The following is a 22,089-nucleotide window of genomic DNA, read 5'->3' on the forward strand; positions in this document are numbered from 1 at the left end:
ACATCGATCGTGTTGCGGATAGATTCGGTCTCCGTGATGCAAAGCGGGCTAAAACGCCAATGGACGAAGGTTTCACTAGTTCTGAGGACAAAAGTGCAAAACTGCCGGATGAGAACGAATATCATAGTCTCGTCGGCGCGCTGCTCTACATTTCTGTCTGTACTAGGCCAGATGTAGCAGCTAGCGTAGCGATATTGGGCCGGAAAGTGTGTTCGCCGACTGAAGCGGATTTGGTGGCGGCAAAACGTGTTGTCCGTTACCTGAAGGCAACTAAAAAGTGGAAACTGGTGTACGGTGACGAAGGCGGAAAACTGATCGGCTATTCGGATGCTGATTGGGCCGGCGACGCAGGTACAAGAAAGTCCACAACAGGTTTTGTCTTCCACTATGCCGGTGGAGCTGTATCGTGGGTTAGTCGGAGGCAAAGTTGCGTCACTCTGTCTTCGATGGAGTCCGAATATGTGGCGCTGAGTGAAGCTAGTCAGGAGTTGATCTGGCTGCGGAAGCTGTTGGCAGATATGGGCGAGAAGCTTGAAGGTCCTGTCACGGTAATGGAGGACAATCAAAGCTGCATCCAATTCGTAAGCTCGGATCGCAGAAGTCGTCGGTCAAAGCACATTGAAGTGAAGCAGCATTTTGTGAGACAACTGTGTGAGGAAGGAACCATGAAGCTGCAGTACTGTCCAACGGAGGATATGGTGGCTGATGTACTCACTAAACCGGTGGGTGCAGTAAAGATGCAGAAGTTTGCAAGCATGATGGGTTTGTCATAGGCTGGCAATGCTCGTTGAGGAGGAGTGTTGATATAGACAACGAGCATGCCACTCTGCACCTCTTTAAGGTGACATCTTTATGTTGCGCCTCTCTCTGTTGTAGGTCTTTAGCAACAGCAGCATCATTGCGCATCACGCGCCAAAAGCAAAAGTGAAAGTGAATTCGAACAGTTAAGATCGTTGTTAATAAAGTTCCGTTTATTTGTTAAATTAATCAAACTCGGCATTTCATTCCGCTGTAACCTCAACTCCAATATGTATTTCTACAGTGTGGTGGAGCGGTTTCGTGGATTTCCAGAAGGCAAGCTATTGTCGATTTATCGACCATAGAAGCAGAATACATGACACTTTCGATGGTCACTCAAAAAGCTATCTGGTGGAGAGGATTCATCCGTGAGCTGTAGGACGTCGACGAATCTCTGGTCATCAAATGCGACAATAAAAGTTCACCACACTTAAAACTTGTTTAACGCATGGAAACTGACATGGTGCGTTTTCCACAATAGCTCATATTACCCCACGAACCCCAATATCTTGGCAATCTTACAATACGATATACGAATACAAAAATTAAACTATCGACATTGATGTAAATAACATCGGTTATGAAGACAGTGGGTCATATAGTCTACTGTCAATCAGTTGACATTTTGCATTTCGATATTTTGTTAAAAATGGTCAATTGACAAAGAAAGCTCTCAGCTAATAGCTTTAAAAGTGCTAATAAGAATACTAAGCTGAGAAGCAGGATCTGTCCATGTTGGAACGTAATATCAGAAAAAACAAGAAAAAAGAATCATCACCTGTGCCCCTTCCGACAAATTCCTTAGCAATATAGAATTCAGTTTTGCATGCCAATTACCAATGTATTGAATTGGCTGATCCTCTTTCGGCATATGGTTTCTATCTGTTCGGAATCTTTTCCTTATTTGCTGTTGAACCATCGACAGCAGGCCTTACTAATCTAAATGGGCATTGCTCATCCCTTAAAGCGTGTTGTTCGATTGAAACAAGAGAGCGAATTGAATCTTCCCATCACTTTCCATCCAATCTGAAGTTCCTTCACTCGATCTTTTCATTGCACGCTGATGTCACATTCAAACTTTGGGAATGGCAGCAAAAGAGTCAGCATGCGAGAAGCGCACACCAAATGGTAACTTAACTGTAACGAAGGCCACCACCGCCAGATGTAAACAAAAACAGAAACGCAAAAAAAAAACGGAAAGATACAATAATAGGAACAGAAGAAGCAAAAAATGAAGACGACGCTGTTTGTGCGAATCAGCTGTCGGTCGTTTGTGCTTAATCAAAAGGTGCATATAAACCAACAACCGGTGGTGGACAGAAGGCAACCAACCACACTGCCATTCAGAGATAAGTAGAATAATGTCGTTGAACGAATGCTCGTGCGTGCCGAGTTAATTAGTATATAGAGAGAGGCCACTACACAGGTGTCATTCATACGAAAGGGATAGTGGTCAACAAACAAAGAATATAAACTGAATGCTTTTTTCATTTGCATTTTACGGCCGTTGATGCGTGGTCGTTTTCAATTAGGCTGAGGTGCGACTATATTTTGAACCGCGAGTAGGACAATTTTAAATAATTGTAGTCCTGCCAAACTTACTGCCAAGTAAGTACAAAAACACTTTCCAGAAATGCCTACAGATGAGATTCGTACAAAAATGATTCCACCGGGAATGCTTCCTACCCCCATACCTCCCCCTTGTAAGGATTTCCTTATTGTTTTCGCAGTTCCAGCATACACCCTTTCCAAGAAATTTTTGCACGAAGTTTCTTGGAAAATTTTTCTATGGTCATTCGATAAGTTACTTCAAGTTTAAGACATTATTGAAAAATTTGGGCTGATATAAATTCACTTCAAGGCAATATACAATTTCTATATGGTTCATAAAAAGCCTCCGAACCAAAACGATAACATATTTTTTTAGTAATTTTTCTAATCACGATTTAAAAAAAAAAAATGCGGTGCATAATGACATAACCCGAAAAAAAAATGAAGGAATAGATTCATGGTATATTTAGCAAAGTTGTAGACATAGTCGAGATAAGCAAATTTGCTAAAGACAGTTTTTGTGTAGAGCGTTTTTATTTTTTTGTAAATCGTTTATATTTTTTAGTCAAAAATCCAGTTTAGTCAATCGTTCTAATTTATGAACTCGTGATGTTATGTTATATGTTATGTCTGACGTGCTGGGAAAATTTCATTCAAATTCTTCCATATATCACTGAGATCCAGGCTACCAAAGTTAGCTATTTTGTACGGAAAATGGCAAAAGTTGTAAATGTATTGTCCAATGGTGTAGGCGTTGTCTAAGAATTGCACCAGGAACCTATCAACAAAGGTTTCCCTATAGTGTATCTAATCGTTTCTCCTGAAACTTCTTCAAAAAATGATCATCAGTTTATCAATATTCAATCTAAAGAAGTTTGTTCAATTATTCCATCATTTATATCTATGTACTTAGATTCATCAGGGTGTCTACTACCTGAAAGAAAAAAAAACAAAACAGGTAATCCTGGAATTATCAGGGAATTTTTATGAACCTGGAAAAAACCTGATGTTCTCAAAGAATTTCGATGACAATCGGGAAAATTTCCTGGCGGCAGTAATTCATGATAGAATGACAAAGGATTTTCGCGTCAAAGATCCCCAAAAATTTCGGCTGCACCGCTAACAAAACGCTCCTTGATCTGTTCAGTGAGGATCTTCTCGGGTATGAAATTTTATCGACTTCCCAAGACATGATTGACTCTTATAAATACCTATTCCTAAATTTGATGAGTAATGGATTCATATATCTTCATGTACGATTTTGAAAACTGGAAAAGTAATCTGGAATTCAAATAACTTCCAATTTAAAATGTCGAAGCAATAAATTTATCAATTTTCGGGCTGGTAGAAGGCCTATTTTTGAAGACTTGTTCTTTACTTCAATGCAAGTCTTTATATTTTTATCCAAAACTGTTTTTTTCTCCTTATATTGCTTGCAGTGAACTCTGATGCAAAATTGCCTGCAATCCAGAGAAACCTTCAGAGACTGTTACGATATTATTCAACTAATTCTTCAAGAATTTCATCTCAGATTTCTTGAGGAAAAGCTTCAGGAACTATCCTTGTGGTTTCTACAGAGATTTTATCTGGAATACTTTCAGGGACTCGTACATTGATCCCTCCAAAAATTCTTCTAGAAACTACTTTACCAATTATCTCAGATTCTTCCATCGATTTTTCAAAGATTATCTTGGGAAATTTATTCAGACTTTGCTCCAGGAAATTCTCGAGTACTTTTTAACGTTACTATTTTCAGTAATTTGTCGGGGAATTCGTTTTTTTTTTCCAAACACTATCCTTGGGCTTCCTCCAAATATTTTCCCACTAATCCTTCAACCGAATTATTCAGTTGTTAATCTAGAAGATCTTCCAAAGATTTAACAGATTTTTTTTCAACAAGATTCGCAAATGTTAATTCTAAAGTTTTAGAATAAAAATGTTCGAAGATTTTTTCCAAGAAAGCCGACAAGAATTTCTACATCATTACAACCACGATAACTCCAAATAATTTCTCAAATCCGACCCTGTGTTTTTCACCCAAGGATTACAACTGCAGTTGTTCCAAACATTTCCCAATGAATTTCTCAAAAAAAATCCCAAGGAATCTGCAAAAGTTTATTCAAAACTTCATACTAGGGTAGGTGTACCAGTTATGGCCATAGTGGTTCTCTATTTCGCCATACGTGATAACTTAAATGTCTCTGCATTTTGAAAAGTTTTGTGTGTTTTAGCAGTTAGATATAGGATATATCTTGATGTTAAAACATTCAAAAAGATTAAAAATGTGAAAGTCATCGAAATTTCACATATAGCCAAATAGGGAACCACTATGGCCATAACTGGTACACTTTCCCTAGTTAACACTGCAGCATTTATCCAGACAATCTTCCTATAATTTTTTTCAATAGATTCCGTCCGATGTTTTTCTAGTGGTTCGTTCAGAAAATACTCAAGAGCTTCGATTAAGTCGTTTTTTCAATCATCCTAACAATTTAACTGGAAACTCTTCTAAAATTTCCTCAGGGAACTATGATAAAAATCCTGGGAGAATACGTGAACCAATCTTTAAATACTTGCTTGAGAAATCTAAAAGAATTACTGTAGGAATTCGTAAAGAAATCTCTGAGTTATTTTTAGAGATATTCCTAGTTAAAATCTCAAAAAAAAAACTTAGGGAAATTTTGTTTTTTGAGAAATTTTCCGTTGATTTTTGGAAGAAGATCTAAACGGAAGTCTTGAAGAATGTCTTAGGGAAATCGATGGAAGAATCACCGGATAAAATTGTGGAGGACTTATCTGAATCATCTGAAAGAAACTATAATGAAGAAATTCCTAATGATCTCGTAGTTAGTTTTTGTGGTTATATTTGGAGAAAGAAACAGGATGTATTCTTGAGATATCCAAAACAAAGTTATTCGACGAATTCCTTAGGAAAATTTAGGGCTACAAATCATTTAATTAAAGAAATATTTCTACCTATCATAATCTGAGAAAATCTTCGGAAGTAATATCTGAATCTTAGGGCAAATACATGAAAAAATGTTTGATTTATTTTCTTGAGAAATACATACAATAATACGAGCAGTATTATTTGTCGTAAAGTTACGTAAAAAAAATAAATAAAAATTATCTCAAACGAATCTCCAAACTGAGGAATCAAACTTTTATCTCCTGGCTTCTTTAAGGTTTCGTGGTGTTTTTCCTGTTTGGTCTCTTTCTGGTTTAGGTTTGTTCTCTACTTTGTCTCTTTTTCAGGGAAAAGGATTCTAGAGTTTCTATTTTCAAGGAATTCAGCCTCTACTAACTCAACAATTAAACGCAAACAATTCATTATTTATCAAATCCCAAAATTTATATGTTTTATAGGTCGGACTCTTCTATTATCCGTGGTTCTAATATCCGGACAAAAGTGATTTAATTATTCGTCCGTTTCTTTTCGTCCATTGAGCTGACTTAGGTGTCCAAACGGCGACCATTTGAAGTTTCTTCACTGAATGCAGGCCAAAAATGAATAGCGAATGATGTTTTCGCACGAATACGCAGTAAGCAATCAACTTTATTGATGAAGCATACTGATGCACTAAAATGTTCCGTTCAGTTTACAATGATGAACAGAACACTTACAAACGTTATAAGCATGATGATGTGTCCCTATCAAATGCTATTCAGATGAATAAAACTTATGCTTTGATATTGTTCCACCTTGAAATAGCTTCAACATTGATTTGGAAAAAATCTAGAGGCTTGAAACACTATTTTATCAAAATTATTTTGTTATCAATTTTCTATCCATCTGAAATTTCTTGAACCTGGTATTATTTTGTGAAACCTGGAAAAAACACTGAAATACAGTCATCTCTCCCTTACTCGATATTCTGTATCTCGATATCGAGTTAGAGAACCATAGTAAAAGTTGGTTTTCATGGCTACTTCGATGGTCCCTTGGATCGCATTTGCACTGGTTTTGTGTTCTGTAACTCGATACCTCCCTAACTCGATGGTCCCTTCAATATCGAGTTATGGAGAGATGACTGTATCAGGAAATTTCATTTCTGTAAACGAGTAGACACCCTGTTCATAGAATGTTTACGAAACTTCCGGCGTAAAATTCTTGAATGATTACACAGCGTGGGGTTACTGAATCTAATGCCGTTCTAAGAAATGTTCCATGATTTTGACGATTATGATTTTTCAAACTTTTTATTGATTATATCCACCAAGCATGGGAATAAGGGGTTCAACTTTCATTTAAGAAATTACTTGGTTCAAACTGCATGATTAAATCTAGATTACATAAGCTTTTTCAACATGCGTGCAGTCATAAAGTCGTTATGCGTGAAACAAAACATTATCCAAGCATTATATATTTTCTCTGTATATTTCATCCATCTTGTGCTTTTTTTGCTTTTGATACATTCTGCATTTTGGATTTTTATACACTTGATTATCTTTTTTATTGCGTTATGCTTTACAGTTTTTTATAACTGTTATTGATCATTCCTATTTGAAGATCTTATTGCTTTCCAGTTGAATTTTTCATAACTACTGTTTGTCCCGTTTTTCGGTGTTGTCTTCTGCTTTTTTGTTTCTATTTTTTCTGCATTTTAGTTGTTTTGCCTATCTGTACTGCTAACTTTTTTTCTACGTACTGGTGTTTTTTACCTCTAGGTCCTTCTACCATCAGAATGCTTTTATCTCCCAATCTTTTGCTTTTTCTGCCCATGTCAGTCTTTTGCTCTTTTCTGTGATGAGGCTAGCTGCCTTCGAAGAGGGTCAGTTAGTCTCAGTCACCATCTGATACTGACGGAGGATGGATGTGCTCCCCAAAGCACCGTTCCATGACCTTCCGCTTATGAAGCGAAAGCGTAAACTCAAGGCTACCCCCCCCCCCCCCCCCCTCCCTAACAAAATGTTGACCGCGAGTACTCTTCCAGCACATGACATTAATTTTCACTTCGGCCTTAGTCGCTTATTGCAGTAGTACAGCACGGTTTGATATCCCATCCAGTACTAACAAAACTAACTAACATCCAAGATAGCTGTGGAAAAATGCAGGAGACATTCCAGATTTCGGTATAAACTCGTCCAGAAATTTCTTGTGGAGTTCCTCCAAGAATTTCCTCCAAAGGTTTCCAGATGAATTGTCTCAACTGTTCTGCAGCATTCTAGCGATTACTTCAAAGGACTCTTCCAATTTTTTTGGATCCTTCAAAAAGTTTAGATAGTTTTAAAGCTAATATACTAGTAATTCTTCAGAACATTTCTAATAATACGTATAGGCCTGAGTGAACTAGAACTCGCGCCGCTCAACGAATACTTAACGGATTTCGTTTTGTTTTTTTGTCAGTTTACTCGATTTATTCCGATGGATTATTGGGTCAGGTTAGGATTTTAGCTTTCACTCATGCCTATACGAGTTAAAATTCCTCTAGAAATCCTATCCGAGGTGTTGTAAGGATTGATCTTTAGAAAGTTATCCAGGTGTTTGAGATTCTTGCAAAAGTTCATCAGACATTTTCCAAGAAGATTCACTTTGAGTAATATCGCGTTCACCGAAATAAAGCCAATTAATGCTCATAATGATCTCGAGAAGTATATCAAAAATGACTTTAGAATTTTCTTTAAAAATATTTCCTGCAGTAATTAAACAAATCTATCACAGTTTCAGTACTAAACCATTGACTGGAATTATAGTTGAAATTAAAGTACTAAATCCGATTGTTTATTTACTTACATATATTTCACTATAGAACCCGAAGAATTTTTCTCTTCATAATGCATTGAATTCCTACATATCTTCCTGAAAAATTTTCCGCGGAAATTTCCGAAAGAACATCATATAAAAATCTAAAAGCCAAAGTAAAATCTCTGAAGTGATTCTGATAGATATTACTAGTTGAAATTATAAGAAAATATATGGAGAAAATCTAGAAAATATTGAAAAACAAGAAAATACTCGACAATTTTATGGAAATATTCTTAAAAGAAATCCAAGAGGATTGATTGATTGACTCTGTATTATGGGGAAATTCAGCCCGAGGCTGGTGCATCCCCGAAATCCAAGAGGAATCTATAGAATAACTTATGAAGATATCCCAAGTTTTCCCCGTGTAAAATCTTGTAGAGGTCAAGAATTAAAATCTTAGAGAATATGCAGGGATCTCTGGAAAAATCACTGAATGAGTTCCTGAAGAAAATTTCGGATAAATACCTGAATTAATTCCTGACAATTTTATGTGTAATCCAGAATAGAAAATAAATGTCGGATTCTCTGGAAAATTTATTTATATTTTAAATAAGTGTAGTTTGTAATTTTGATCTGAACTGTCATCTTCAGTGTCGTGTACTAGACTCGACTTTATATTTTGTTTAACGTTTTGAGTATACTTTAATTTAATAAAGGAAGCACTAAAGCTTCCTAAAGTGTCATTCAATTTTTTTTAGCCTTTTGTTATGTAGATATTGCTTCCTGTCTTATAAGTTTTCTTTTTCCTGGTATTTTCTTTCCTTTTACTTTTCTTTCTTTTATTTTTTTCTTCCGATCTATCGATATTTTCTGTATTGAAATTTAGTTCACAATCGAAATTGAATACAGCTCACAACATTGAAAGAATCACGAAATAAATGCATCATAATATCGATTTACTATAAATTAAAAATTCAAGTAAATAAGCTTAAAACTAATTATGTTTCCCATTTTTTCTCTTCTCTTCCAGCAACACACTGCTGTACTTGAAATTCCTTCTACTATGGGCGTTCGTAATCACGGCTGACTTTTTGCTCGAGTTCCGGTTCGAATTTCTGTGGCCATTCTGGCTGCTGCTCCGCTCAGTCTATGACTCGTTCAAATACAAAGGGCTGGTAAGATTGGATCGAATCGAATTGCTTACTTGGCCACCAATGATAATGATTATCTCTCGGCGTTTTAGGCTTTCTCGGTACTGTTTGTCTGCATTGCCATCACCTCGGATCTGGTGTGTTTGTTCTTCATCCCGGTGCAGTGGTTATTCTTCGCTGCCAGCACCTACGTGTGGGTGCAGTATGTTTGGCATACAGGTAATTTGGAAAAGTTTGCTCGTTTCTCTTTGCAGACCTGGTAGCGAGTCACTTCTCAGTGACTTGATCACTAAAAAGCCACTTTTTGCAACAAATATCCATTAAAGTCACTTTTTCCAACAATCAAAACATGCAACGTTGAATTAAAAACCTTTTCGATATTGTCATTGATTTTATTTTTAATCTCAATGATTAGGCTTTTTAATAATATTCCTGTTTATAAGGACCATGTTTTTGTTTCTAAACTTTCATTTTGGAATAATGTTTGTGATTATGAAGTCACTATTTTAATAATTTAAGTCACTACTGTCTGATCGCTACCAGTCCTGCTCCTGGAAAAATCGATGACTGATAATTTTGCTTTTTCTTTCGCAAAACAGATAAAGGAATCTGTCTGCCAACCATCATTCTGTGGATACTGTTCGTCTATCTGGAAGCCGCCATCCGGTGGAAGGATAGCCGAAACATTCCACATCTCGATCTCTGCCGACCATTTGCGGCACACTGGTGAGATTTATTTAGGATACTAATTATTAGTAAGTGCTAATCTTGAATCCATTTTCAGCATTGGTTACCCGGTGGTAACGCTTGGGTTTGGCTTCAAGAGCTATGTAGGCTATCGAATAAGGCAGCGCAAACAGCGCGAGGTGGCCAAGGACAATGACTTCTACATGCAGTTGTTGCAGGAGGCTCTGCCAAAGGACGAGTCCGCCGTGAGTGGTGAAACGAATTCGTCCGCCGACCAGCCGCAGCAGGATCACCAGCTATCGCCTTCTGCCCAGCAGAAGGACCTGTCGGTGACGGCTGCAGCGGCTCAGCTGCAGAGCAGCAGCTCCAACAGTACTAGTAGTAATAGTAGCAACAGCAGTGGCGGTGGTGGCGGAGGACATCACCATCATCACCATAGTAGTAAGAACGCTCAAAGTCATAACAAATCACAGAGCAATGTGACGCCCACGAGTCACGCGAATGGTCATGCCGGAGGAAGCACGACAGGATCGAGTTCGACACCGACTAGCATCAGCGGAGGAAGCAGTGCGATGAATGGTGGAGTAAATCATTCGAAGCATCTGCATCGGAAGAGTTTGGACAAGGACGGCTCCGGTACGCCGAGTGGGAAAGTCAACAGTTATTCATATCACCAACAGCAGCAGCAACAGCAACAGCATCAACAGAGCAGTGCTGGTAGCAGTAATAGTGCTAAGGAGAGCTCACGATCGCACGATAGTTCACACACGAACGGTGCTGCCATGTCTCCGAAGGAGAAAAAAGACTGCGACTTGACGGGCCAGAAGTCTCACTTTGATAGTCTCTCTTCAACTAGTTATCATCACACGAACAGTGGCGGCGGAAGCACAAACAAGTCTACGCAGGTATGATAAGATTAATTTTTTGAATAGAATCTTTGAAAAATAGAAACAGGGTATCCATCCATATGGAAATTTCGGAAGAAGCATCTACCATATGGTATATATAATGATTGTAATATGAACAGACTTCTACCAAATGTTCAGCCATTTAGAGCTCAATCGCGTTCCTCAGCTGGCCAACAGTGTCTTAAGTAGTGATGTACCGAATATTCGGCCGGCCGAATATTCGGGCCGAATATCTCGATTATTTTGATTTTGCCGAATATTCGGTCTGCCGAATAATGAAATCTGTTATTCGGCCGAATAGGCCGAATAGTGACCGAATAATAACAAAATAAAATAAATTGTAACAAAACAGTATGTTTCATACGAAGGAAAATTAAAAAAAAGATTAATTTATTCAAGTGATGATACATCAAATTTTCCTTTTGATGGATTCCATGGATGGAGTTTGATGCTAAATGTTTAAAAATGTGAGAATTTTTCCGTTCTATGGCATTACGATGCTGCTCAATATACAAGCCATTCAATATTTCACTTACTTGCATGGATTGTATTGTTGGCATTATTTTTACGTAATCTGAAAGTGCTTTTCATCTTGGCTTTGTAAAAAATATGGAAACAACGAAAATTCATATTTTTGCATTTATTATCGCCACTATAGGAACACATGTGACTATAGTAGCACCTGAGAGAGAGTAGACTAGTAGTACTATTTTAATAGACTAGTAGGCACTATTTTTAATTCCTGTTCCAATAGCTTTACGGCGTAGGCAAACAAAAAAACATAACCGTATTTTTACAAAACTTTTATATTTTTACTTTATAGAAAGGCTGTCAATTAATTCCAAAAAGTTCTTAATTCTTCATTTAGTTTATAAAAAAAAATTCTCTACTATAGGGACAATAGGTGTACTATAGGTGCAAGTGAGCTAGAATTTTAAGCAAAAAATCATTTCTTGAACAAAATCGAGCTGTGAATCAGTGGTACTTAGATAGATAGCTCCTGACCTTCATGTAAAAAAAAAAAAATATTTTGCAACGATTTATAGGACGGTCGTAAAAAGCTACTAGTGCGAATATAGGGAGCTGTCTACTAAGGGAATACCGACTCTATGCGATGTATTTGCTCCAATTAATATGGAGCACTTCCAGAAGTCAGATGAGAAATAAAGCGACGTATTAACCTAGTTCCTTAAAAATTCATATGGATCAAATCTGCAATCAATAAGATACAAATCCCTTACTTTAGAAATATAAATCCTCAGAACTTTTGACTATTGTTTTTTCTTCACACGGTTTCAAAAGCTTAAAACGATCATTCCGATCAATTCTTTACCGTGGAAGCTATACCTATCTAAAAACTAGGTGTTATTCGACCGAAATTAAGGGTTTTATTCGGCCGAATATTGAGTCATTATTCGGCCGAATGTTCGGCCGAATATTCGTTTGGCCGAATAATAATTTCTCAACTATTCGGTATTCGGCCGAAAGCCGAATAGTGCTATTCGGTACATCTCTAGTCTTAAGTCTTCCCATATTTGAAGACATTGCTAGAAAGTAGTAACCAAGCATTTTCTATGGAGTTCAGATGCAAGCTGCAGACTGGCCAATCCATTACAAAAATACTAAACTTCTAGAAGATGAAGAAAATAGAAATCCTCCAAATTTATTTGATCATTTCGTATGAAAATTGAAACGAAAATATCAAGTCGTAAGATCATTTTGTCATCAGTTTTTATCTGGGATCTGGTATAGATATGGGAATTGCAATACTGGTGATGAATAGACACCCTATAATCACTTATTCGTTCATTTGCAGGCCAGCGAAAGTAACCATGACAGTGGGGGAGGAAATCGAAGCAAGGGTCAGCAAAATGGCCACGTGATCAACTGTGACATGGAGCTCAACTCCAATCAGCAAGTTCAGCAGCACAATCACATAGAGAACGATCCACCGGCGGAACCGAAGTCCAATCGTTCCGGTCGTAAAAACCGCGTAAAACAGAAGGAGAACGCCAATCACATGGCAGCGGTTCGTCTCGCAGCAACTCTTGCTTTGGCTTCCTCGATAACCACACTAACGACGACCGCGGCTGCAGCATCAACGGTATCCACATCAACGGCAGCGGCCACGACGACAACCACCTCCACCGCGACGACGTCAATGACTTCCAAAGACAATCATCTGCACCACCATCACAACCACGATCAGCAGCAGCAAGAACTTCACGCAGCAACCAGCAGCAGCACAGTCTCGAACAATACTCAAAACGGGGGCAACAGCCCGACCACCGGTTCTACGGTGATCAGTTCGAGTTCCACGGCAGCAGTTCCAGCACTACCGCAGGCTCAACCGGTACAGTCGCCACCGGTGGTTCCAAAAGTATGCGACACTTGCAGCCGGCTGGAGGCAGATGCCAAGAAACTCCGCTCGGAGATCCACAGTCTGAAGCAAGGAGATAACGAACTGCGCCAGAAGTACGACTCCAACATCGGCAACCTAAAGTCCTGTTTGCAGGCCAAACAGAAGGAGTACGATGAATTGCAAAACAAGTAAGTGGGGTTATTGATTCTATAAACGAGTTTTATAGTAAAACTCAGCGAATCAAATTGTCATTGGAACATACTCACAATTATTTCATGCATGTTTTCACTGAAAAGCTAAAGGTTTTTAGAAAATTTTTCAAAAGACATTTGGCGGATTTGTCTTGAACTGAATAACAGGTTCCTTGCGTTCGATGAAAAGCTGTGCGGGTTCAAATGTGTTAAATTCAGTTATTATTACTCAAATATAAATTTCTAATTCACTGTTTCGGATTTTCCAATAACTTTAAAAACTCGACTTTTCACTTTGGAGTCACAGATCAATCTGATCTTATTTTATTACTCGAGATCTCAATATTCACTCAATTCACTCAGTTGAAACGAACCATGATTTACGAAGGGTTTGTATTTAACACCGAACACGTTACACCTTTCGAATGTTCGAATGCGTGGACGCAACAGTCCTCCCTTCTTTAAAAGATTATTCTTAAAATTAATATTAGCTTTTAAAATGATTTCTGAATGTTCTTTTTAAGTACATGAACTATTTCTTTTTTTTTTACTAACTAACTATTTTCGAAAGCACTTCATGCAAATATTTCTTTAATGTCCACTATTGTTCGTCGATAGCTCAGAAAAAACACAATTCGGCAGAAATTGGATGGTTCTGGACGGGAGAATCAAACACGCGCGTCTTCGGTTCACAAAGTTTCGGTTTATTCTGATTTTTCTCCTCTACAGTGTTGCCTGATGGGCCAATGATATTGAGATAGTGAAACGGTTACAAATTATTTGCGCAGTGCGCCCAAACACTCTCCCCCCGTTGAGGCTTCAGGCTCAACAGAAGGTAACAAAGCAACCTTGGTGATTGCTCGCTTGAAACTGTTGCTCGACGTCTTTACTGTCACCACTCTGACAGCACCGTCATCGCCGGGGTGTGTAGCGATTATTCGACCTCGTCGCCACTGCTGTGGGGGCAGATTCTCGTCGATCAGCAGGACCAACGAACCTACCTTGAACTCCTTCACTCCATCGTGCCACTTCTGACGACTCTGTAGATGGTGGAGATATTCCCGGGACCATCTACTCCACAAGTGCTGTTGCATGGCTTGCACATGCTGCCATCTGCTGAGACGTCCTACCTTCTCATCTTTATACGATGGCTCCGGAAAAGCAACAGCGGACCGGTTAATCAAAAAATGCGATGGTGTAAGCACAGCCATATCGTTGGGGTCTTCGGACATCGGACACAAAGGCCGTGAGTTAAGGATGGCCTCCGTCTGCGCCAGGAATGTGGTCATCTCCTCGTACGTGAGTTTGGTTTCGCCTACGACTCGCTTCATATGGTGTTTCATGGACTTCACTCCTGCTTCCCAAATGCCCCCGAAGTGAGGGCTCCTCGGGGGAATGAAATGCCATCTGATCCCCTTGAGACTGCAGAATTCATCCAGCTTGTGTTGGTGTTGTTGATCGTTGAATAAATCTCTCAATGCAGCGAGCTCATGATTGGCACCCACGAAGCAAGTGCCATTATCAGAATGGATGTCAGTTGGCAGTCCACGACGGCTCGAAAATCGTTGCAAAGCGGCGATAAAGTTGTCCGTCGAAAGGTTGGACACCAATTCGAAACGGATTGCCTTTACCGCCATACACACAAAAACTACCACGTACGCTTTTGCTAATCTTGAACCTCTTCCTCCTGTTTTCAGCATAAACGGTCCAGCATAATCGATACCCACCTTGGAGAATGGCGGTGAGGGATTGACTCGCGATTCCGGTAGGTTCCCCATGAACTGACTACCAGGCCTTGGATTTTGCTTCGCACAGACTTGACACTTCGAAGTAACTCGTTTGATCACCGCTTTTGCTCGTAACGGCCAATATCGCTCACGGACGATGGCCAGCAGTCCGTTTTGGCCAACATGAAAATGCTCTTCGTGCAGCTTTCGTATCAGGATCGTCGTAATGTGATGTCGTTCAGGCAGTAACACCTGATGCTTACCTTCGTAGGGAATAACGGAATATTTCAAACGGCCTCCAACTCGTATCAGGCCGTCATCACCCACGAATGGAGCCAGATTGGATAGAGTGTGTCGCTTGGTAGGCCCTTCCTTGAGCAGCTTCAAAAGGTCGCCAAATACCTCCCGCTGGAGTACCAATAGCATGTTCTTCTCCGAACGAACCATTTCGTCGGCGGTAATATTCGATGTTGAAGAAACTTTATGCACCACCAGGTTGATAAAACGCTCGATGTACACCCACGCTCTCAGCATCCTTCGGTATTTGCTGCACCTAGTCAGATTGATCGGTGGTTCTGATTTCACAACGGCCAGTACTTTGTTCGTCTTGACCTCTGGAAGCTCTGACTCATCGAACGGTTCCGACGAATCTTCTGGAAGCTGTGATTCCCATAATTCAGGAGCACCACTCCACCACAGTTCGTTGTGCAGGAGATCCTCCGGAAGCGCGCCCCTTGATATAACATCAGCAGGGTTGTGGCCGGTTGGAATATACCGCCACGTGTATCCTCGAGTAAGCTCTACCGTTGTAGCAACGCGGTTCGACACAAACTGCTTCAGTGTCAACGGAGATTTTTTGAGCCAGCATAAAACAATTTTTGAATCACAGTGGAGGATCACATCATCGAATGGAACTTGCATCGATGATACTACTTTCTGGGTGAGCTCTGCCAACAATTTTGCGCCGCACATTTCGAGTTTGGGAATCGTCTGCATTTTGAAAGGCGCCACGCGTGATTTGCTGGCAACCAAATTCACACTAATAGTGCCGTCCCTGTCGACACTTCGGATGTACAGCACGCCGCCGTAGGCACGCATCGATGCGTCCGAAAAACCATGGAGTTGAATGGACACTGCATCTTTGGAGATTAAACATCGCTGCTTTTTCATTTCGTTGATTGCTGGCATCTGTTCACGGATGAGCCTCCACCTGTACGAAAGCTCGTCTGGTAATAGTTCGTCCCACGGTAAACCTTGACGCCAAATGTCCTGCATAACCAGTTTGCATGTTGTGACGATGGGCCCAAGAAATCCAGCAGGATCGAAGAGCTTGGAAATCTCCGATAACACAATTCGCTTGGTCCAGTTCATGACAACCGGCCGGGGGACACGGAAGGCGAAATAATCCTCCATCGGGTTCCATATTAGTCCAAGTGTCTTGATGGAGTTATTTATATCAGCATCCTCGAAGTGAACTTGTTTCTCGTGCAGCTCGACTGGAATCGCTTGCAGTACTTCGGCGCTATTGGAACAAAACTTGTGTACGCCGAATCCTCCTCGATGTAGCAACTGCGTTAGCTCCGTGTAGATTTGAATAACTTCAGCCGTCGATGAACCACCAGTTAAAAAGTCGTCAATGTAACTATCCTCGATGATCACCTTCGACGCCAGTGGGAAATCCTTGCCTTCATCCGATGCCAATTGTACCAGTGCCCTTGTTGCGTGGTGTGGTGAGCTGGCAACACCGTACGTTACCGTTTGTAACTCATACACTTTTAGCTTGCTGTCGTCATCCAGCCATAGGATCCGTTGATACTTGCAGTCCTCCGTGTGCAGTCTGACCTGCCGGTACATTTTTGGGATATCTGCTGTGAGCACCACTTGGTGTGTACAGAATTTCAATATGATTGAGAGTAGGTCGTTTTGCACAGTGGGCCCAACAGATAGCGTGTCATTCAACGATAAACCTGACGTGGTCTTCGCTGATGCATCGAATACTACTCTTGTTTTAGTAGTCGAGCTGGACATCTTATAGACTGCATGGTGCGGAATATAGTAGCCACCGTCGTTGATGGGCTCGACTTCCTTCATGTGTCCTAATGTGAGGTATTCCATCAAAAATGAGGAATATTCGTCGTGCTTCGATGGATTTTTGGACAGCGCCATCATGAGTTTGTCCAAACGCTTCCGGGCATTGTTGTAAGAGTCGCCTAGTTGACCCTGTTGGTTGTTGAACGGAAGTCGGACGACATACCGCCCTTCGTCATCACGAGTATGGGTTTTAGTGAAGTGTTCTTCAACGGCAGCCTCAGCTGCTGTCAGCTCGGACTCCGGAAGGACGGATTCTATTTCCCAAAACTTCGACATCGTTTTGTTCAGCTCTTCTTCATAACGGTTTAGTTGGCACACACGCGGGCATGGTTTGGCTTTCCTGGTCGGCACCGATCCGCCAACGACCCATCCCAATTCCGTCTCAGCTAGCGTAAGCGAGTTGTTGCCGATCTTATGGCGACCTTCTTTAATCAGATCGAAGAAAATTTCGTTCCCGATAATAAGGTCAATCTCTCCAGGGGTGTGGAACTGAGGGTCAGCTAGCTTCAGCCCTGGTGGTAAGGGCCAGGATCGGGTGTCAACTTCAATCACGGGCAAGCTCGACGTGATTCGTTTTACGACCAGGAAATCTAGGATGGATGAGGCAAAAGAATTAATGCAGGAAATGAACTTCGTGGACAACTGATACTCAACTTGGGTTTGTATGTCGTTTAGACCACAAACTGGTAGATTCACGTGATCCATTTTCAGCTTCAATTTGCGTGCTAGCTTCTCGGTGATTAGGTTGCTATCAGATCCTGAGTCTAGCAAGGCACGACATCTGATGATGGTATCGCCGTGTCCAACTAGCATCACTACCGCCGTTGAGAGTAGTACTTGGCGCTTGCTCCTATCGACGTTAGCACAAAGGGACACCGCAACATGTTGCTGCTCAATAACGGTTGCTTGATTGCTGGTTGGTGCCGAAGGAATCGTTGACTGGGCTTGTTTCACTTCATCACTTTGTTCTGGAACTGAGGTAGCACGGGTATCGCTGGAATGCAGAAGACTGTGGTGTTTGCGACCACAACCCTGCACCTTGCATCGGGATTCCGATTGGCATTCACTCACTCGATGTTTCGCTTTCAGACAATTGAAGCATAAATTCCCTTTAGTAACAACGGACTTGCGCTCCGACAAGGTCATGGTTTTGAAGGTTGAGCACCGGAAGATTGGGTGTTCCTCTTTGCAGCAGGTGCAAACTTCCGTTGTGGTTTGAACGAACGACTTGAGTGGGGTTTGCGGCTTCTGTCCAATTGCTTGACGTTGCTTACTTGGGGGAGCTAACGGTTGCTGCGTTGGATGCTGCTGGAACCGGCTTGTGCGCTGCAGAACACGACCACGCTCCCGTAGGAATTCCATAAATTCAACAAAATCGGGCAACTCTCCGACTCCAATTTTCAGCTCCCATTGTTCCTGCGTTTCTTTGTCGAGCTTCTTGTACACGATATTCACCAACATCAGCTCGGCCAGACCTTCAACTGGATAGCCGTGTCCAGCCAATGCATCGATGTGTTTTGCACAAATTTCGACCAGCTTGGTGATGGATTTGCCGCGATTCTCTTTTGCAACTTTTGGGCAATCCAGGATGGCATCGATGTGGGTGTCCAAAATTAATCGCTTGTCCTCGTATGCGTCTTCCAAGATCCTCCAGGCAGCATCGTAGTCATTGTTATTTACAATGTCCTGGTCAATCTTATCCTTCGCTTCGCCGGTGAGGGCGTTTCGTAGGTGTAATATTTTCATGGCAGGGGTCTCCTGTGTATACCGCGACATGATGCTTTGGAACAGATTCTTAAAACTGTACCAGTTCTGCGGATCACCATTGAACGTTGGAAACGGAGCCTGCAGATGGGGAACTGATGCTGCGGCTTGGACGTAAACGGGGTTTGGGGCCGCAGCGACCGCTGATGCGTTTGGCAGTTCCGCCAGCTTGTTCGTCAACTCCGTCTGAGCGATCCTCCCTTGAAGCTTGACATAAACCTGGTTGTGGAGCTGCTCGAAGTTGGTGTACTCTTGTCGATGCTCTGCTCTTTGCTCTTTTGGCAGCAGAAGAGAAATGTCGCAATACGCTTTTTCAAACTCGTCAGCATTTCGGCGTAGATTCTCCTCAAACAGCTTCAACAAATGAATACTGACCGATTCAGCGTCCAATGAATCATTCATCCGCATGAGTTTATCGACGAGCATGTCTCGCCGATCGACCAGCACTTCCAAATTTCTCTCCATGATGCGACTCCTTTCTTGGACTTGTTTTTCTGCTTTCTGTTCCGCTATAGTTTTCACTACACTGGTTGAAGGTCCCGATAAAGCGTCCAGAATGTTTCTTCTCGGGATGAATTTTGAGAACGGTCCACGGGGCGTCTCAGAATCACTCATTCGTAATTATTTTCTTTGCCTCTTCTATGGCCACTTTTGTTTTGTTTGTTTTCAAACCACTTTCACACATGACATGCCAAACTGTCAAAATGGCTTCGGTTCAACCGGTTGAACCGATTCGTTCGCAGGATAACTTCCACGATTGCTTCAGTGCCACGGGAACACACACACTTTTTCACTGACGCGTGTTGTCACGGACACACACGCAGGCAGCTGGTAACATTTTTCGTTCGCCAAGATGGCCTCCACTCTTTTCAGTGCTACGAGCACACGCACACAACTCCGTTTTGCCAAAATGGCGAGCTTCTTCCGTGCCACGGGCACACACTTGGTGGCGCAACGCCGACCGATTTTTCTTCGCCAGTTGGGACAAACTGTTCACCAATTTCACCAAGATGGCGGCTGTCCGGAACAGCTGGTGGCTAAGCTCCACCAAAGTTCACTTCACACTTATCCGAAATTAGCACCGGGCTAATGGCGTTCCGACGGAAACCGGGAACCACTCCAAATTCTCCGAAGATCCGGGAGAACGGACCAAAAAATGTTCGTCGATAGCTCAGAAAAAACACAATTCGGCAGAAATTGGATGGTTCTGGACGGGAGAATCAAACACGCGCGTCTTCGGTTCACAAAGTTTCGGTTTATTCTGATTTTTCTCCTCTACAGTGTTGCCTGATGGGCCAATGATATTGAGATAGTGAAACGGTTACAAATTATTTGCGCAGTGCGCCCAAACAACTATTTTACTTCACATCATGCGATTTAGTGTTCTGGATCCTAGTTCGGCTCCTAGTCATAATCATTCCGTCGTTCAATTTCTGCCGCTTCGAATTGTTGGAAGTATGTCCCTCAGTTTCATCGGGAAACCCTAGAAATGGTTCTTCATCAGACTCAGAACAGCCCTGAAATTCCATTCTGTCTGGTTCCGAGTGACTGCGCTTTCTTCGCTGGACCTCTGGAAGCACTAGTGTTGAATTCTGGTGTTGAGAATAGGGAAGCTTCAACTGACTTCTGTGAGCCATGATGGTTGTCCTGTGAAAGGAGATTTCAAACGTATTATTAGAAATTTGTCTGACATATCTCGCTTCAATCCATCTCTGTGGATCTGTTTTTCTATAGTTTTTATAATAAACTGTATCCCCTACCACTAGCTTTGAAAATGGATCTGGCATTTTAGGAAGTTTCACCTGTATTTGCGTTGCAGCAGGTTTTTCTAAAAATCGATCATATTGTTTACTTGGATGTATTAAGTCCAATAAAATTTTTGGTCTGTAACTTAAAACTTTGTGAGAGGGCGGAAATCCATCCTTGTTTGCTATTTGATTACGGTAATTAATAAGGAAATAATTTATTTTATTCTTTAAATCTAAATCTCGTAATTCAGGGTCTAATAAATATTTTTTAAAAACATCTTTGACTACCCTAACTAAGCGCTCAGCTTGTCCATTACTGCTCGGATTATAAGGAGGACTTTTCAATACTTTTACTCCATGTTTTTCTAGAAAAGATATGAATTCTTTGGAATTGAATGGTGGTCCTCCATCTGTAACCATTACATCAGGCAAACCGAATCTAGTAAATAGAGTTACAAGTGAACTGTTAACTCGTTTTGCATCTGTTCCATGCAACATTTCTATTTCCACCCACTTCGAGTGACTGTCTACACTACCAACTACCAACAGAAAGGTTTTACCCTCAAAATAGAAAAAATCTGCATGAATACGACTGAAAGGTCTGGATGTAGGTATCCATTTGCTATGAGGCGGTTTTGCTGGAACAGTTCCCATTTTTATACAAGCCTCGCAACATTTCACGAAATCCTCTATATCCTTTGTTAAACCTGGCCAATACACAGTTTGACGCGCCAAATGTTTCATTTTAGTAATGCCAATATGATTGGCATGCAAAAGTTTAAGTATGCCACTTTTCAAAACTGTTGGTATGACAACTCTGTCCTGGTAAAGAAGGCAGTTTTGAATAACCTCAAGATCAGTCCGGCCATTCAACATTGTCCGGCCATTCATTTCTAACAAACTTTATCACTTCTGCCAAACATGAATCCGCCGACGATTCCTTGGCTATCAAACAAAGTCTAAAGGAAAGGAGTCTGAAAAGTTTAAACTGTTTATATTTCCAATGTCTAAGCTTTTAGGAACTGATTGTTCCAATGGGAACCGCGAACAAAAATCAGCGTTACCCATATTTGCAGATACTCTATTTCTAGTTACAAATAATGAATTGGTACCCGTTTTGCCAAAAATTCCCACTAAAGGCTTGTGATCAGTATACACTTTAAATTTTTGACCAAAAAGAAAATTATGAAATTTTTTAACGGTGCATACCAACGCTAACGCTTCCAAATGAAGGATGGGGTATCGTTTTTGAGCTGAATTTAAAGAAAACGATGTAAAGCATATGGGTTTTTCTAATCCATCTACTTCATGAGCTAATACTCCTCCCAATCCATATGAACAAGCATCTGTAACTACTACAAGAGGTTTTTCTGGATCATAATACTCAAGCATATCTGCATTCAACAAAGCTGTTTTGGAAAACTG

General features: G+C 40.9%; 1 protein-coding gene across 8 annotated transcripts in view; it reads left to right on the forward strand.

Annotated features, from left to right (window-relative positions):
* The window catches only part of LOC5567490 (macoilin-2), a 68,844-nt gene that overhangs the window by 30,868 nt on the left and 15,887 nt on the right, over nucleotides 1-22,089 (forward strand). For all 8 annotated transcript variants that reach the window (XM_021852455.1, XM_021852453.1, XM_021852450.1 and 5 more), the window contains exons 3-7: nucleotides 9,066-9,210; nucleotides 9,279-9,405; nucleotides 9,786-9,912; nucleotides 9,971-10,778; nucleotides 12,598-13,331. In XM_021852455.1, coding sequence (XP_021708147.1) covers nucleotides 9,066-9,210; nucleotides 9,279-9,405; nucleotides 9,786-9,912; nucleotides 9,971-10,778; nucleotides 12,598-13,331 — 1,941 coding nt within the window. The remainder of the gene's footprint in view (nucleotides 1-9,065; nucleotides 9,211-9,278; nucleotides 9,406-9,785; nucleotides 9,913-9,970; nucleotides 10,779-12,597; nucleotides 13,332-22,089) is intronic.

This window comes from Aedes aegypti, chromosome 3, assembly GCF_002204515.2.
Source record: "Aedes aegypti strain LVP_AGWG chromosome 3, AaegL5.0 Primary Assembly, whole genome shotgun sequence".
Classification (NCBI taxonomy): domain Eukaryota; kingdom Metazoa; phylum Arthropoda; class Insecta; order Diptera; family Culicidae; genus Aedes; species Aedes aegypti.